Raw genomic sequence first — 19504 nt, 5'->3', positions numbered from 1 at the left:
TTAGATGTATTTTTATGTGTCAGTTGAATTACTTGTTTGTTCTTTCGAGTGAAATCGGTCTGTGGGAACAACTAAATGAATACAACTGATTCAGTTGGTTGTAGCTTTATGTATTGGTTAGACTACTTGTCCTTTTTTCAACTGACACCATTCTGTGGGAGCAACCAAATGAAAACAGTTGAAACAATCTGGAGCATTCAGTTTTCAGAGGAGTCATTCATATAGCTATTCCAATATTTGCTTTTTATTGAGCACCAATAAGTAGTTTTTAGTTCAGTTTTTCATCCATTTTTATTAATACTGTGTTTATGAAACAGTGAACTTGGTGTCTGAATCAGAATGCTTAAGTGCCCATTGACAAGGGAATGGACGAAACATATGACTGGTTAAAAAGTGATCATCAAGATAAATTCAGTGCGATATACATTATCTGCAGGAGTGATCATATTATGAAACAATGTTAATTAAAGAAACTCAAAGAAAAGTAACGAATGATGACAAATATTTCTTGCAGAAAAAATGCTTCCGAAAAGTGACAGTATATGCTTAAACAGAAAGTGATTAAGCCACCAAATAATTTAAACATTCTATCTTATAAACTTTCTGTTTGCATCACCTCAGCATTTACCAAAATAGAATTGGGGTTGTTGGTGATGGGTACAAAGCAGCAGGATGACAGAATGAGGAGGGGGGGAGGGGGGGAGCTTCAATAAACTTAAATAAAAAAGTAATTGTTCATTTATACAAACATAAATTTATAGTGCAGCATCAGTTATTAACTTTTTTAAAACAATAAAAATACATATTTTTAGTGCCAGAAGCATGAACAATTTGTATTGAAGTGAACAAATACATAAATTGTGAAAATACTTCATTCTTTGAACTGAGATTTTTATTCACCTCTCACTGAAATATGTTATTGCTCTCTAAAAAGATGGCATCCCTTGTCATGGCTCATCTATAACCAAACAAGGCTGAAAAAGTGTGTAAATGAAATCACTCAAACATGGAGAATGGGTGAAAACATTCATATAACTGCCATTACTGTCACAGACTTGTATCAGGTAATTGTTATCTGGCAGTTGTCTCATATTAAGTGAAACACTCAAACATTGAGTCTGAGTGGAAACTTTCATGTAGCTGATATGACTGAGGAGGCTAGTTTCATTCAGTTGTTTGATTCAAGTGAAAAAAATAATGTATATGAATGAACAAAAAACAGTCGACTAGCCAATCTGTTGTTAAAACCAGATGTTTGTCACCATCACTAGTAGTCATAGAAAGTGAACAGCAATTGAGTTGAGTATGTAATGGAGTGGAACTTTTGCTAATGATGACTATAATACGCACATAAACAAAATCGAAACAAAGTTAGTGGTGCATACAGTGGGTGGGCATGCTGGATATCTAAATATTGGACAAGAGAGTCTTACAGAAATGCTTGAGTTCACAGTCTTGAAAAATGGAGTAAATAAAGAAGGGATATCACAAAGTATATAGCAGTGCTGACTGCTCAAGGCAAGAGGACTTTCTAAAAGACAAATATCTGCTAGAACAAAAAATATGAAACATGAGATGAGAAAGGTTAATGAAAAGCTATGTATGGAACATTGCTTTGTGTGGATGGACAACAGGGTGAAGCCTAGCAAATGTTGTGTTACAGGAAGTGTGGGACATTAGGTAGTTTGATCAGGTAAGAAATGAATTTGCCCTGCAGTGACTTAATGAGAAAGAAAAGGCCTGGTAAAGTACACAACCAACTGAAGAGGTAGAATAATTAGGCACATATTATGAAAAGAGTCACTGAAGAAAACTATGGTTCTAGGAACAGTGAAAGGAAAGAATTGCAGAGGTACCCATAGACATGAGTGTCAAGACTGTTGATGTTAGATGCAACAGCTATAATGAAATGAAGTGGTAATTGGTAAGCAAAACGAATGGAGAACTCATCAATCACCCTTAGTACTGAAAATAGAGACAGTTTCACCTATATGGGCGACATTATTGATAATGTCGCATCATGTGATATCTATGTGTGGAGACATTTGTCGGCCTTCCTGATGTACTGTTTATCCCTGTGTGGCTTTGTTCTTTGAGGATACTTTAAGACCTGAGTTAAAAATGCATGCCATCTTTAAGCTATTGCACAACTGAAGGAAGCAATATGTCAAGTGGTCATTGCCTTTTGGCTGTGGTCCATCCAAATGCAGATGTGTTAACATTTGTATTTTACATTTATTTTCAGTTGAAAATCATTTCACTGACCATGGAAAATCATGTATTCTGCTATTACCATAGTCTGGATAAGTTATGCTCCTCTGGTAGAATGAATGACCGTTTTGTGTCCATAGTATTGAAATATTAGTGTTCAAAGAGAAAGTTCAAAAATAGGTAGTGTACTAGACATTTGATACCTTTTCACAATAGATCTCTGATTGCAAGGGTATGTTGTGTTTTGTATACAATATTTCAATGTATTTCATGTTTGTTTGACACACATTAATCACGGAGAAGTCTGCAAATCTAGTTTGTTTCCTTTATTTAATGGAACTGTCTCTTTACTAAACGGAATCTGAAATGTTTCCATTCAATTTTTTAACATGCTTACCACACTGATACTGTTGGGGGCAGCACTGTCCAGGTTGTGGAGGTAAAGCAGTACAGTTTCCAGCTTCTCTCTCAAGTGGTGTGCCACATTCTTGGACTGCACAAACAATGTCTCCACGCATGCAATAACAGTGTTGGCAAGGTTCTTCTGTTTCAATGAGTGCACCATCAGCATAGGTCTCTTCTCCATAGCGACAATCAAGTGGGCCAGCCATTGTTGTTGTGAACAGCAAGCCTGGAGTTGGCCGCAATGTTGTTTCCAGTAGCGGTGCAGATGTCGTGTACTCCTGGTAATCTGTAAGATAAATGTTTGCACGTATAAACTTCTAAAATATGATAAAATGTGACAGACTTTACCTTCCTATTACATTTTTTTAATTTTCATCAACTGAATCAGCTTTTACATTATGCAAGCCATTGCTTTGGCTCTTCAGAGGTTACTGAATACCAAGTATTTTACTTACACCAGTCATCTACTCCATTTCTTCTGGGTGACTCATCAGAAAGCTTCACCATGAGCCCCAGTGTCCTTAAATTAATAGCTGTGGCCTCTTCACTAAATTTATATGTGGGACTGTAATAGACCCTGCCATAAAAGCATAATCTACAAATTTCATATGTAGTCCTTTATGTTATATATGGGGATCTTGCCAAGCATTGCTGAAATGTGCTCATGTTAATCAAAACTGATCATCACAGACTCTAAAAATCTTTGAATATTTCTCAATACCTTCAAACATAAGAAACTCTGACAGAAGCTACACTCAAGATTGAACTACACTTCTTTGGTGAGAGGATATACATGTGCAGAAGCCTTCACATGATTTGCAAGCTGTATTTGCCTTTCTGTTTGTGAGGCTCACATAGTTATTTTATCTTGTGTAGCTTTGAGTGTAATGAAGCCTAGTCAATACACAGTTCATGCCACGCAATACTAACACTGTATACGTTTTTACATTTAAACCTTTTAATTATTTTTCCAGATATTGTGTGGCATGTGACAAAAATTTTGTTACAAATATATAGGATTTTAATGGTCACAAGATTAAATGTGAGAATCATAACGTTATTTACAGTGCTGTTATGCCTGCTGTGTCATCATAAATGAAGTGTGGAAATACGTTTAAGAATAAAGCACTTTGTAATCAAGACGTTTATAAGAGATTGATACTACTCCAAAATTATCTCTATTAACTGAACTAAAACTGAAACAGGGATACAAACATGCAATGGTGGTGCAAATATGAATGAATTTTTAGAACAAATATGTGGATAAAGTCAATTAAAACTACTATGGGCATTTTTAATCTGTGATAAATCACCATACCACCAGCATAGTATTGGGATTATTATCATTAGTGTTCCATAATTTGTTTATTGGGAAGAACTTGGAGTAAGTTTTGATGTGTTTTAAAGGGTGACATAGATAATCAGATAGGCTGTTGTAAAATGGATGACCCCATACTTGGTTGTAATGGAACTAATACTCACCACAGTCATATCTCACAGGACAGCAGACACCCTCAACATACACAGGCCTGCAACCCTCGACATGCAGTGTGCATTCTTGCATGACACATGCTGTGTGGTTGCGAATACAGTAGCAGAGTTCACATGGCTTTGTGGGGTCCCCCGGTATCTGAAAATTAAAAAAAAGAAAAAGATACATGTTTGAGTAATTTTGACAATGATAATTTCCAAGTGATACTTGGCACTTTAAGTGTAAAGTGTATTCACCAAAACCAGAATTGTTAAGATGCATTGGAAAGAAATGGCATCCCAAGAGCTATCAAAGATGTACCGCACCTGTAGTAATAAAAGTGTTTGAAACTGTTGTGTTAAGCTTAATTGTTGTCATGATGCAATTCTTCATGGTATTCCTAGTTGTACTACTTGTGTATCCATCATTGTCTAAGTTTCTAGCATTTATTACCTTTTTTCTGAGTAGTTAATAGTGACAGAATCTCTGATTCAGAAATGTCGTAAGTGAGTAAAAGTAAGTGCTTTTGCTGGATAGAAAGTATGCTTATTGTATGTGTTTATCATTTACTTTGTGTGTTGTGTATACACTCATTATTAGTGTGTTCTACTTTTATTGTACACTAAGGACAATTGCTAATATGTGGATGTTAGAATCACTTTACATGACTCAACAGTCTGAATACTGTAAACAATTTGTTTTCAGCTTGGCTTATATATACTGTATTACTTTATTAGTATTTACCTGAGATACATATTTCATAAACTCATATTCAGTTACAGTCATATGTCTAGTTCTAAAAACTTGCAAAAATTTAAATACCTTGGTGCCGTCGGAGTAGAACACTTCATCAATTGTGCAACCATAATTATCAGGATGTCCAACAGCTGTTGACCCGGTTGGAGCAGGTGGAGTAGTAATGGTTGTTGACCTTGTTATAAGTTGGACTGGCACTACAAATTGTGGAAGATATTACACTTCGTCTAGTCAAAAGTCAGATTAATAATTTTTGGCAAGCACAAAGCAAAGCCATCAAGCCAAGTATTCTGCTAGTTGTGTGGTTGTGTAGTAGAATTTACATATATGAAGCTTGCTCAGAACAAAATGAATACATAGAAAAAATGTCAAAGGTAATGAACTAAATGGAGCAAGAAGTCATTTAGAGGCATGAGAAGTAGTTCAGAGACAGTTGAATCATTTTTCTAGATTACTCATAAACCAATAGGAAGTTAGCAATTATGATGACAGTAAAAATTTCAAATGATAGCTAACATATTTGTGTATGAAATACTCATGTAACAACAAGAAGGGATTATCAGTCATGTCATTCACGAATGTACATGTGAACACACACAAGGATACATGAGTTAATTCAGTCTTTTCCATTTGTGGGCTGCATTTTAGCCATTTGAAAAAAAAAAGTTTCAATGCATTACTATAACTGCTCAAGATAGTTAGTGTTTACTACTGTGGTTTCATGTCCATGACACATGTTAAGGAATGTTTTGAAAGTTGTTCCACATACCAAATAATATGAAAGTGGCCAGTATATCTTAGATGTTCTCAAAAAAATCTGGGAATATTTTCTTCTGTTTTCTTTTTCATTAAATGTGTTCTCTGAGTTTATTAGAATCGTTTTATATTAATTTGCAACTAAGGAACAAAATTTGGATTTCAAGAGCAAGTGTGTTAGCATTCTTGTACTAAGTTACATTTCTTTAAGATGTTTATGTAAGATCCATTTGGTATAATCACCTTCAGGACATGTAATCACTGGACAGCACTGGTCTGGTTTCTGCTCCACTGTGCAGTCTTGCCCGATACCTTTGCTGAAGGGGCAAACACGAAGGTAGCACATTAGCATGCGGTTATGGCACGTGCAGTTTAGACATGGCTCATTGGTCATTATACGGTCACCCTCTTCATAATGTATAAAGTTGTAATAGCATCCTGTTGCTGTTGAACCTGCAAACAAACAAAATTAATTTTAACTATAATACTGATCCATCAAATAAGCCTCCTGAATGTAGAGCAAATTTTGAAATCACATTGGAAAGTGTGAAATGAACTGGATATGGATTTGTTTGTTGGCTTTGTGACAGTGGGTTCACTGGTAGTCATGACATTGAGGGACTTAGTTGCTGCAAGAACCTTTGACTGTTATACTGACCATGTACTGCAACTTCGTAGAACTATGGTAGTGAATTAAAAAAGTTGTAGCAACTTGTACATTTTCTTTCCATTAAATACTTTCAAGCAAGCAAAAATTATTTTTATAAATCATATGATAGTCAAAAGACAAAGAAATGCATTTAAAGAAATAAAAGAATTCAGTTCATCAACTATTATCTTGCAGCACAAAAACACTGTTTCTCACTCAAAGGTGATAGCAAGAGAATTCACAGTACTCAGCTTGAAAGAGCAGGGTTCAGTGACATTATTTTCCATTTATGACAATATAAGCCACCACATGCTCAATCCTAGCCATTTAACCAATTTAATAAAATATGTATGACATATTAATTTATGATTCATTAGTTGTGAGGTGATGTGTCTAATTTGTTTTGCATAAGAGACGGAATGTTCAATTCTATACTTCAAATCTCATGTGTGTGTGCCTACACAATTACATGCACAACTTGAAGTTAAAGTAAGATGTCAAACAGTGAAGTGTATTCAATAGACACAATGTAAGGCACTGCTTACCCAGCACAAACTGGAAAGAAAGGTGAAACTAATGATGTCATTCAAGGTTAGTAACATGGGTTGACGAGTGTTTTGTTATACAATATTTTGGATTGTGCTGCTGATTTTTCATGATTTTCAACAAAATTTTTAAGTTTATGTTCGCTATGAGTTATGAGCCAGGCAAAGAGAGATGTTCTCTGAATGAGCTATATCATACGAGAGATGACTGGAGTGCAGAGAAGTACATGTGACCATAGACCGTGATGAGGTTACAAGAACAAAAAGTTATAATTTCATTTCAGGTGCTAAGGAAACATAATCACTGTTAAGCTAAATGACTAATTACACCTGTAGTATACAGTTATATGTCATCTCAAGGTAAAATGGCCTTAACAGCTTATAATAGCGATCACATAGGCATTTTTCTGTTGGTGGGAAGGTAAGCGACTGAACTTGCTGTGTATTGTACCACTAAGTGGCAAAATAATAGATATCCAAGCAGGACAGCACTAGTGTGAATGGGGTACTCTGTGTTACAAATTTGCTGCCCACAGTTTCCAAGAGACGAACAATGTAATACAACTGGGGAGACCTACAACTTAATCATGCACCATAACTAGCATATAACATTTGAGCACGCATCTGAACAATAGTATTAAGTGGCTATAAGGATGACTTAATACGTTAAAGCTGAATTAATGTAATCCTGTTAAACTGGTTCATTTTCTCGGTGAATACAAAGAAAAGCTGAAATCTCATTTAGAACATACTTCAGTGTTTACAGGAGTGTAAAATCTAATACACAATGACTTGGCAGCACAGGCAGATCCAAGATGGACTCTTGGGGGGTAGTGGAGGGGGAGTGTGAAAAAAAAATTCCAATGGTATTGAAGCAGTTGTATATTACCAATTAATTGAAATGTTTATAGCACTTTTCAGTACCAATAGCCATGTTTAGGACATTTGGGGCTGTTTGAAAAAATGAAAAAAGTACCTTATTTTGAGGCTGCATTATGAGGACCTGGGCATTTTCAACATTAATCCCTGTGGTGCTGGAGTGGGGTAGAATTACGCTCCCCCTAGCCTCTCCCCACCCCTCCCCACCCCAGACCTGCCTGTGCTTGACTGCCTCTGTTTCAAACAAGCTCACATGAATACAGTAAGAAAGGAGATCAGTGAATGAATTTTGTCTCAGTTGTTGAGGGTGAAGTAAGTAATGTATTTAATTTTTGATATGTCACCTAAGTTTTCTACTGTCACTTCTCTCGGTCATGTCGATGGAAGACTTTTTAACTACAATGCACAGTCATTGTGCTTACTGAATTAATGGTAACACTCACAACTGATTCCTCCTGCTGATTTCGTGTGATTTATTACAACTATCTTCCACAATGTCCAAAGGCCCTTGTCTATCAGTATATGAGATCTGCCTGGTCTTGATTTCCCAGTAATTGTTCCTTTGCATTTCCACTTCACAATTACATCATTAACAGTGGAACTTGGGCGTTTTAGGAGGGCTGAAAAGTTTCTGATGGATATATTACTTCGGCTGCCTGAGGCCAAACGTTCCAGAAAGCTCTGAGCTGGAGCCACTGAGTACTAGCAGGTGGGGTGCTCAAAGTCGAGGTCTCAATTAGCATACCCTGATGTCACGACAGTGTTACTTGGTGGTGATCATGGGTGACGTCACGTGGCTGCGAGCATCTCTGGCACAGTCCACAAAAACTGAAGGACGAACTTACGTGATTTTTTTTTTTTCCTTTACTATGTGTGTAAGTGGCTGACGGGTAGATCGAAGATCGAAGTTGTGGTACTTGATGAGTACACTAAAACACGATAAAAGTGAAGTTGTCCAGTAAACATTCAGCAAAAGTGTTGTCAAAACTTTTCCCTGAGGTTTTACCCGTAGCAAAGTATTTTTTAAAACATGCAGCTGTTATTTGCAGTTCATATTAACAAAGGCATGGCGTAGTACCACCATTCGGACGATTCATAAACAATTTCGTTTTTGGGCTGGACAAGCAGAGGCGACAATAGGTTCAAATCATTCAATCGTAATAATGCTGGTATTACTTTGACTTTATGCTATCTTTGATTTCCATGATTAATTTTAGAAGAATGTTCACGTCCTATCAGGACATACACCGGTAAGTCAAAATGTTATTACTATCGGCCACTGCAATAGCTAATCAGTAATTCTTAAATGTGTGACTCACAATTTCATCTGTTGCTGCGTGTCTATTGGGATTAATTAAAGTACATATCAAGACACAAAGGAATTAATTACATGACCTGCCAGCGCGCATTGATTTAAATAAAAAATTGGGATTTGAACCCTGGTCTCCTGCTTCCTAGATAGATGCACTGACCAGCGCACCATCCATACACAGTGGTCATCATAACTGCACGGAATACTATAGCACACCTCCCGCCAGACCCAAATTCTCATCTTATCCACGCACTACTGATGTAGTGCCCCTTACTCGAGGCATATCGCTGATTTCCTTAAGAGTTAGAACATAATGTGCATCTGCACTGAAGTGGCCGCCCTCCTCTTAATCATATATGTGGTGTCTGTTCTTTCGGACATGTGATCTGAAAAAATAACTAATTTTATTCTATGTGTATTAAATGAATGCGATCTGATGCTGAAGCTTCTGGAACTCCATTGACGATATCCTACCAATCAGAAATAATAACGCAAATCCTAAGTTATTGAAATATATGGTATAACATATTACATTCTTTCTCGTAAGTATGATGTAAGCCATTTGTTAACTATACCATTAAATCCATAAAATCCCAGTATTTTTAACAAAATGAGATTTACTCATTTAAATAGTTATCAGAAAACATCGACTGGTGCTGTTCTGTTGTCTAATGCTCGTCAAATCTGATTAGTGTTTTTGTAAATTGTTTCAGCAGTTGGGCAACTCTTCTGAAATCCAAAGTGTGGTATCACAGAAGCAGACATTAAAAGAAAATGAGAATCACAGCTGCTTTTGTAGCTGTGTGTTGCGTAATTTACTTCCAAAAGGCAGAAGGGAATGGACAATTTTGTGTGGGGACGTCTACGGAGGGCATAATGTGCTAGAGGTGCGGCACGGCAGGTCAACGCCTGGCGAGAGGGGCAACACGCCCGTGGGAACCGCAGCCCCACAATTATCCTGTGGATCCGTTAGCAGCCGCCTCATCGCTGTGGGAAGGCAAATCCCGATGCGGCCCCTTCTCGGTTTCCGCACCTTTAGCTCCCACCACAGTTCGCTACAAGCTATAAAAGTATCCTCACAAAACAATGGCCTTTCTGCGCACCAAATTTTATCTTCCTCACAACTGTTCTAGCGGATGGTGAATGAGTGCAGTGACGCTGAGGCACACCATACAGTATATCCTCTTGTGGGCGCGGATATTGCCGGTTCGGTTCGTGGAAGTGAGGGGAGAGGATCCGGAGAATGATCTCTATACATTAAGCTGTATAGTATATCAATAATTTTTGACTTACCTCCATAATATTCGTCAAGTTGATGCTGTACTTGTTGAGCGTCGTGCATGGGTGCTGCAATAAAAACAAAGAAGTGTAAACGTGACAACAGAAGCTGAAACGTGGAATTATTAAGCGGATGTTTTGTTTAACCATTTCAAACGAGCAAAAGGAACATCATTTCAAAAATTTCAGAAGCGAGGTGAGGAAAAAATCAAGTTTAAATTTAGATCAGAGATAAGCCTGTAAAGATGTAGGATTCTAATGATATTAGAAACTAATCTACAATTAATACCTGCTGCACATTTTCAGTTTTACGGATTTATTATGTTTGGATGATCGTATCGCACTATTACAGCGTTGCGCTTTCAGAAATTGAGCTTTCGCAAGAGGAAACTTTCACATGTTTTTAAATGTTCCTTTACTAAATGATTCAGTTGTTTAGAGTGGGCTGTCGGATGCAACTAATGCTATTGTGAAAACTGCTGAACTATTGTTCTTGTCTGTATGCTTCGTCAGTGTACATCGTCAGGAACAATATCTCAAGGTCGTAAGGTGTGGTTGTTTCCTGTCGCAATAGGACAAACTTCGTTTCACTACGTCACAGGTAAGCTCATTATTGACATGTAGCTTTCAACGGGCCGCGAAATGGAACGGAGGGTATCAAGGTGGTGGTGTTGCATTAGTTTTCTCTATATCTTGATGTACAAGGTAATGTCACGGGATGCACTTCTGCACCTTGATGACGTCTAATAATACACTGAATTATTTGAAACGGGTGGCACTAACATGAATAAATGAGGCACAGCTTAGATAACTCGGTTTAATAAAAGGTGCTATTACACCTCGCATACTAAATTCTGGCCTCATGTGCAAGTGAAATTTAATGCACTCATCCATGTCGCAACTGATTAACGGCGAAGAACTTTTATCAAATAGGCATTCCCACATTGGGGATTGTGTAATATTCATAAACAATTCATGTAATTATGAACACAGAGAAAATGATGCTAACACGTTTTCAAATCTTTGGATCCCGTGTGAAATGACAGGCATTTTATGCCACGTCGGAAATCAAGATCCGACAATATTTTACGTACTAAGACAGATGACGGACGTTGTGTACTGTCAACATATTTCAGTGGCTAGCTAATTTAAGAGGTGGTGTTCGGAAACGAACAGTGAGTAACTTATTAAATAGAATGTTTTGCTCTGAATCTAATAATTTTAGGAGCGGATTAATAGTGACCGTTGAAACACACAAACACTTGTAGTCAGTCGCTTTATTGTTTCCATGCTGTGATCAGTGTATGATACCTCCATCGTTAGTTGCGTTTAGACAAATTTAACGGTGTTTTAATCTGGAATTTGAATTTAGGAGTTTGTGAGGCATTTGTGTGGTACCGTGTTTCAGCAGGATTAGAATGGATTCCAGAATCGCGTACAGACGACACGCCTCACTTTTCCAGAACTGTCCACAGTGTAAATTTACGAAAAGTAACACGTGTTATATGCTTACGATTATGGAAAACATGCTGTGAACACAAAAAGGTAATGCAGCATGTTTACCACAAAATTGTACACTTAAAAACAATATTTACATTAATTATAACTGATTTCACTTGAATATTGAGACAACGCACCGAAAATAAGGACCGAACCGTAGTTAAAATTACTGGTATCAGATATCTGTGCATTTCAAATGAATATTTTGGTATTACAGTTGGTAAAGCAGTTTGAGTCCCGTTGAAGGTGGGGTGCATGTACAGGTTGTTTACCCACACGTCCGAAGTGTGCAGTTGTCCGAGGGAACATTAACGGTTATCAGTTCTATATTGTGTTTAGGACTGTGTTTACATGATTGTGCAGTGTTTTTAAAACAATGGAAACAATAGATTGTTTGTATTTTCGAACGATTGTTGAGTACATTCGTCGTAATCCTATTTATTAAAACAGATTTTATGTATTCCAGATCGGTAGAAGAGTCTTTTCTATACGTTCTGTTCCACAGTGGCAGGCTTTACGTTATTCCGAATTATTGCGGGGTTGCGACGCAGTATTGTCGACAGAGATTCTTTGCTTTACGTTGTTATCAAAGCTCACTTAAAAATCCTTTGTTGACATACCCTCGCACCAATTGCTGCCAAGCGAAAGAGTTGGACAGTCCCTACGCTCCCAAACTCTGACAGCTAATCGTTGTCATTATCATTAGTGGTAATCTAACTTTCTTACTGCTGGTTTTACCATCTTGTCCGGAACCACGCGGCTGCTACGGTCGCAGGTTCGAATCCTGCCTCGGGCATGGATGTGTGTGATGTCCTTAGGTTAGTTAGGTTTACACAGTTACAAGTCTAGGGGACTGATGACCTCAGATGTAAAGTCCCATAGTCCTTAGAGCCATTTGAACCATCTTGTTTTACGTCTTGAAACGGTTGGCAGCTGTTAATTGCGCTTGCCCTGCACTTCTAACTACAGCGTATACCTAGGACACTGGGCTCTCTACTATTTCCACTTAAGTGAAAACAAGAGTAAGAACGCACTAGTCGCTTGGTCAGTTTGAGTGCAGTGTGCGTAATTTAGGTATTGGCCTAAAAGTTTTGTTTCAATTTGGTAAAGGAGAGACTTATTATTCGTAAACAAGTGATTTCCTGTTAGTTTCAATTTAGACGGTAAAAGTCAAACGTGACACGTAATTTTAGTGATTCAACAAGTGTTTAGAGGTCTGTAAGATCTTTTAAAAACTTTTAACGAGAGATATAACTGAGCAAGGTATTGCACCAGTGCAACTGGCTCCGCGATTTTAAACTGGCGTGGATGTATGAGGCAAGTATTCATCTTCAACCCCGTTTCACTGTGAGATAACCAGGATTATGTTTGTATTTTTCTCGTACTGCTTCTGTTAGAACAAACAGCAATCAGATCTTCGAGTGATTTTCGAGGTTAGGGGTTTTCTTAGGTTCCTTAGTACATCTGTGTTTCCTTGCCACAGCCAATTGTTTTTTTAATCTTAGCGCAACTGAGCTAGTCGTCTATAATGATATAAACGTAGACAAGTCATTAAATTCTAATCTTTCTTACACCGTATTTCATTTGTACACACAGCAGAACTAAAACCTCACGACTACTGCCCACCTAGTGGCGTTGCGGTCACGTGACACGGTAGGGAAGTATATATCGTAAAGGCAGCAGAAACGAATGGAGAAATCCAGTGACAGTTCGACAAAGGGCGGAGTGTTATGACCTGGCATTGTTACAGCCCGGGAATGTCCAACGACCGTCCCAGAAACGGCGTAACTGGTCGGATGTTCGCGTGCTACTGCCGTGGGCATCTATCGAAAGTGGTTGAAGGGCGCTAAAACGACGAGTAGGTGACACGGTGTTGGACATGCACGCCACATCACAGGATATAGACGTAGATTGCTCGCTCTGTAAAGCAGGATAGGCGGCGTTCTGTTGCTGATCTGACGACGGAGTAGATGTTGGTGCAGGCACAAGTGTTTTGAGGCACACCGATCAGCACACATTGTTGAATATGTGACTCCGCAGCGGGCGATCCCTAGTGTTCCCATGATGGCATAACGATGGCTTGAATTACGACTGCAATGGGCGAGGGATCATAGAGACTGGGTTGTATATCAATGGAAACGTGTCGCCCGGTAGGAAGAACACTTTTCTTTTTAGACCAGGTCGGTGGTCGTACCCGGATATTCAGTCCTTCAGGAGAATGGATGCTCGGGACGTGCACCACGCCACTGACACAGGCCTTTGGGGGCAGTAATTTGCTATTGGGGACATTCACTTTGGCTTCCATGGAGCTTGTTGTAGCAATAGAAGGCACGACGTCAGCTGTGGATTACGTGAACGTTATTGCGGAGCACGTGCAGCCCTTCAAGCTTGATGTCTTTCCTGACGGAGGTGGTATCTTCCATCAGGATAACTGCCCGTGTCACGAGGTCAGAATCGCGCTACAGTCGTGTGAGGAGCATGTTAAAGAAATCACGTTGATGCGTTGGCCATCAAATTCGCTTGATGTGAACTCGATGGAACACGTCTGGCATGTTATAGTGCGCCAGCTCCACGCTCACAAACTGCCGCCTTTAATTTATGGGGATCGATGTGACCTCTGCGTAGACATATGGTGCCACGTACCTCCGGAACCATGTCTTGCAGAATCACTGCTGTATTGCATTCCAAAGATTGACCAAGAGGCTTTTGCGCAGGTGGTCATGATGTTTTGGCTCGTTAGTGTATGTTTCTCGTGCCCTATTTAAAATTGATTCGAACGTTGCTGCAGAGAGGCAAGATTCGAACGTTGCTGCAGAGAGGCAAAAAACGAACACAGAGACTCTGAATGCGTGTATCCGCGGCGAGGTCAGTACTTCCATAACGAGTGTCGGAGGCTAGGGGGCGGGCAACTTTACATAGAATGCCGCGATAGGCGGCAGCCCATGTGCCAGCCTAGGTTATTGTCCGCGACAGGTGCGGCCCACGTGTTGTCCGCCCGACTTATGAGCACAACCAATATATCTGCCTGCGTCCCTGGAACCACCGGTTCAAGAAGACGCTACGAGATGGAAAAGTAATAGAAGTTCAATATAGTCAGTGATCCTATACAGGGGGTAGAAAAACCATCGGATAATAATGTCAGAACGGGATAGAGAACGCGGAACTGAGGAAAACTTTTGCGACAACTACAGGTAGAAAATGCATCGGCATCGGCAGCCAAACAGCGACGAGTGCACAGAAGTTTATCCAATACGCAAACGTGCTGAAATGTATTTAGCAGTGCGTTTTAGTCCGACTAAGCTGCTCCTATGTTATGATATGGTATTTTGTGTTCCTTATAAATGTACTTTTTAGAACAAAAGTTGACCCGTCCGGGTAGCCACTCGTGTTAACGCGACTGCTTCCGGGACGCGGAGATACGCCGGCCTCGGATGGAATCCGCCAGGCGGAATAACGACGAGGTGTCGGTGTGCCGGCCAGCCTGGATATAGTTTTTAGGTGGTTTCCTACATATCACTTTGCCCATGTTCCGCTTCAGGTACACGTCACGCAAACATTGGGACACTTTCTCACACTTGCACACAGAATTCAAATAATTTACTGCATATGCAGAAAGATTGGGCACACTGCTTCTATCCTTGGGGGGGGGGGGGGGGGGATAGGAGACTAATGACCTTAGCGGTTAGGTCTTCTTAAACACTTGTTCAGCAACAGAAAGATAAAAGTTCATTTTTGCTCTAGCCTTTGGCCTTTAGTTTTCATTATTAACAACACATCACCTTAAGATACCACAGAAAATTCACATCTGATGTAGCCAGCCAGGCACAGGAATTTAAAATTTGGCTAGCTTTGTCTGTCCAGCTTAAATCATTAACTTCAGCTAATTTAATAGTAACTGCGCTATTTACTAAAACAGGTATTAGCTGACACGAGTTAGTTTGGATGCCGACTGGTAACTTCACAATGGTACATTTCCGACCTACGGTTCTGAAATTAACGTCCCGTCCCTGGACTTATTATCAGATCTAATTACTGCAGGTGAGCTGTTATTACCTTCCTCCGGAATAAATATGGGTATAACCTGTCTATAAGTGGAGATCGCAAACGCACTACAGTATGGAGGTGATCGATCCAGACCTACCAAGATCGATTCCTGGGGTTGGAAGAAGTAGTATTTGACAGGCAAGGGAATAAGATACACCAGCTCCCGATCCTAACAGATTATTAGTGCCGACTGGGCGCCATGTCGTTCTCTGCCTATGGTGTCATTTGTATGTGGTTCGGGAGCGTGGGATCAGCACACCACTCTCGCGGCTGTTATCGGTTTCCCAGATCTTGGAACCAACCGCTGTTTCTTAGTCAAGTAGCTGATCAACTGGCATTACGAGGCTGAGGGCACCCCATTCCAGTTCTCCCACCGAGAAAAATTTTCTGACAATACTGAGAATTTAACCCGTGTCCTGTGCATGACAGTTAAGTTGACCACTTAGCTACGGAGGCAGACAAGGGATAATATATAATGGTATAAAATTACGAATCATCGGTCCCTGTGCGTCATTTAAATCCCGAAACTCTGTAAGGTCTTATGAACTGTGGACATGCGACACTGTTTAAACTGATCCTCCCATTTGTTGCATTCGTGAACTGATACCTGCCTTGTTATCAAGAGAGGATTTCGACCCTTTCCTTTTTTTTTCACACTCATCTATAACAATACAAACACGAAATGGAGAAAATAATCGTCACAGCCATCCACACTATATAAATGAACGCTGAAGGCTTCTTAACAGATGGAAGGATCGTGGCAGTATACTATAACCACTAAAAGTTTTCCCGGACTGCAAACTATAATGCGAGATTCATGGGTTGTTCTCGACGCTCATTGACTTTTACTTTCGAAGAATATATGAGTCCTCACGAAATATACTTTTTTTGCTGTTAACATTAATAAATGTAAAAGACAGGAATGAATTATACTTAGTTACTGCCTGGAAGGTAACCGAAGGTAACTGTTGGAAACTTCCTCAATCGATGAGTGGGGAGTCATCAACACGTTCCAACGCCTAACTTCATATAATTTTAAAATGCCGGAGTTTTAATATATGGAGAGGAGGGATCAAGGAAATGAAGAAACGAGAAGCTCTAGATCGGGTGGACAGGTGGGGGGAAAGGATTCGACCGTGGCCTTATCGAAAGAACATTTGGAGTCTGCCAGAAGTAATTTGGGAAAAAATCAGAAAACTGTAAATCATGGTGGCTGGACAGGGGTATGAACCGCCTCTTCCCAAACACGAGTTCGCTGCCCTAACTGCAAACCCGCACTATGGGCTACAACAAAACCATAGAGCGAAATCCACTTGTCAGAAACTGTAAATCTCATTTTTACTATTCTAGTTGGACAAACTCCATTTCTGTCCATGAATTTCTCTAAGAACCCTATATCTAATGGGGAGAGCGGTGTTCAATAAGTAATGCAAGGCATTTTTTTTCTCTGCCAATTTCGGTTGAAAAAATGCGGATTTGTTGTGGGACATAATGGAATATTACCGATCCAGCCCCTATAGCTTTATGAAGTTACGATAGGTGGCGGTGCTATACGTAGCCATCAAAATGGCGTCTGTAACAGAGATTCGTTCCAAGCAGAGAGCTGTGGCTGAGTTTCTTTTGGTGGAAAACCAGAGGATGGCAGATAGCCATAGGCGCTTGCAAAATGGAGACATAGCGGTAAACAAACGCACGGTGAGTCGTTGGGCGCGGCGCCTGCCATCAGCGCAAGAGCGCTGCGTAAAATTGTCTGATCTCGCCTCAGCCGCGCGGGGTAGCCACACGGTCTCAGACGCTTTGTCACTGTTCGCGCGGCTTCCCCTGTCGATGGTTCGAGTCCTAAGGCATGCGTGTGTGTGTTGTCCATAGCGTAGGTTAGTTTAAGTTAGATTAAGTAGTGAACAAGCCTATGGACCGATGACCTCAGCAGTTTGGTCGCATAGGAACTTACCACCATCACCTTCTCCCCTCAGGAGACTAACCCTCACGAAATTCAAGAAACGACTGCAGCGTGTTCGTCGCCACACAAATTGAAACGAACGTCTCCTCCTCCATGACAACGTAAAGCCTGAAACAAGTCTGAGAACCCGAGAGGAGCTCATAAAACCTCATTGGACTGTTCTTCCTCATCCACCCAACCGCCCAACCGCCCGGATGTCACATCTTGTGACTTCCACCTGTTTGGCTTAATGAAAGATGCTCTCCGAGGGATGTTGTACGTCGATGATGTGGAGGTTATTGATGCAGCAAGGCATACAGACCCTTTTAATGAGTTGGCGTAGGGCTGTAGCATTGAACGGAGTTTACGTGGTAAAATAGGGTTCTGTAGCGCAAAGAGGGGGAATAGTATGGTGTATTGGAATGCTGAATAAAACCAACCTACTTTAGGAAAAAAACGTGTTGCATTACGTATAGAACGCCTCTCTACGCTGGCAATATTTTATGAATGATTAATTTTTCAAAGTTCTGTTACTTGAGGACTATCCGTTATACAAGACGGCTGGGAGTGGGGTAATTCTCTTATTCAATAGTGCAGAATCGTTGCGAATGGGTGGAGCTGCATGACAGGAAGAACATGACCGTGATCAACATGTAAATGAAATCGTGCCTGAGGTTTCCTACCAGCCTAGAAGCAAGGAAACAATGAATTCCTCGACACACAGGATTAAAACCGAGAATGATTTACAGCAGTTCCTTACCTCAGCAACAGGAAGAATCTCCACAACCTTCCACTTCTTCTTTGGGCGCACGATGGAACATAGAACTCATCTTTCGTAAATAACGGCTTTCACCCGCCACATGGCGTGAAAGTCCGTTGTGTTAGACCGTAAACAGTGTAGAATTGATTACAGTGAAACAGGGTCGCCTTTCATGCATTACGCAAGCAGCGCGGGCTATGAAATGGCAGAGCCTGCCACAGCAGACATGAATTAGCGTCGCCCGCCGCTGATAGCAAATGAGTTGTCATTGCGGCCGGCGCAAACGTGAGATGACGACAGCTCTCATCCGTAAAACAGTTTCGCGCTTTACAGGATGGCTAAAATGGGGGGCGCGTAGTAAATTTAAGGATGTGCATATCATGTCAAACGGTGTGATATCGGACAAAGTCGTGATTACCGTATAGTCTTATCTTGATTTAGTAGCAACTATATAGATTTAACTACAGACTACAGTCTGATATCGAAAATATATTTTGGTAAAGTGGGATATGCTGTTAGCGAAACAAATACGTCAGTTTTCTCTGAGCGAAGTACGCATGCCGGCACGGTAGCTCAGCGTGTTCGGTCAGAGGGTTTAGCTACCCTCTGTCACAAAAAAACTGAGTGAACGAGTCAACGATCAACCTGGACAGGCGCCATCGGAAGTTCGCCACGATCAAATTCAACGAACAATCTAGAACAAAATGAGATAAAAAAAACGCATATATTACGGAAGGAAACTTCAGTAACAAAATGTAGATGCATAAAAGTTTGAGCAGAGCAAGTGTTGAAACGGATGCTCACGGCAACGAAGTACTTCTTCTTCTTCGACACCGCGAAACAAACCTCTTCTACTGCAAGCTCTGTATTTTCATCAGGTTACATTCCCTTCGGAAAGAGGGTGCACTCAGCGACTGTTATGAGACTTATAAATTACCGAGTGCAGCAATCAGTCGCCCTTTTTTAGATTTCATTACGCAAATCCAGATTTCGGCTAGT

General features: G+C 40.2%; 1 protein-coding gene across 1 annotated transcript in view; it reads right to left on the bottom strand.

Moving 5' to 3' along the window:
* The window catches only part of LOC126211410 (fap1 adhesin), a 37101-nt gene extending 26772 nt beyond the window's left edge, over positions 1-10329 (bottom strand). The window contains exons 1-5 of the mRNA XM_049940003.1: positions 10278-10329; positions 5843-6052; positions 4910-5040; positions 4099-4246; positions 2609-2902 (exon numbers count right to left, since the gene is read on the bottom strand). Of these exons, the coding sequence (XP_049795960.1) occupies positions 2609-2902; positions 4099-4246; positions 4910-5040; positions 5843-6052; positions 10278-10326 (832 nt within the window). The 5' untranslated portion in view covers positions 10327-10329. The remainder of the gene's footprint in view (positions 1-2608; positions 2903-4098; positions 4247-4909; positions 5041-5842; positions 6053-10277) is intronic.
* Between the last annotated feature and the right edge of the window lie 9175 nt (positions 10330-19504).

This window comes from Schistocerca nitens, chromosome 1, assembly GCF_023898315.1.
Source record: "Schistocerca nitens isolate TAMUIC-IGC-003100 chromosome 1, iqSchNite1.1, whole genome shotgun sequence".
Taxonomy (NCBI): Eukaryota; Metazoa; Arthropoda; class Insecta; order Orthoptera; family Acrididae; genus Schistocerca; species Schistocerca nitens.
Note: the sequence above shows the minus strand (reverse complement) of the source record. Positions and strands in the feature narration are given on the sequence as shown.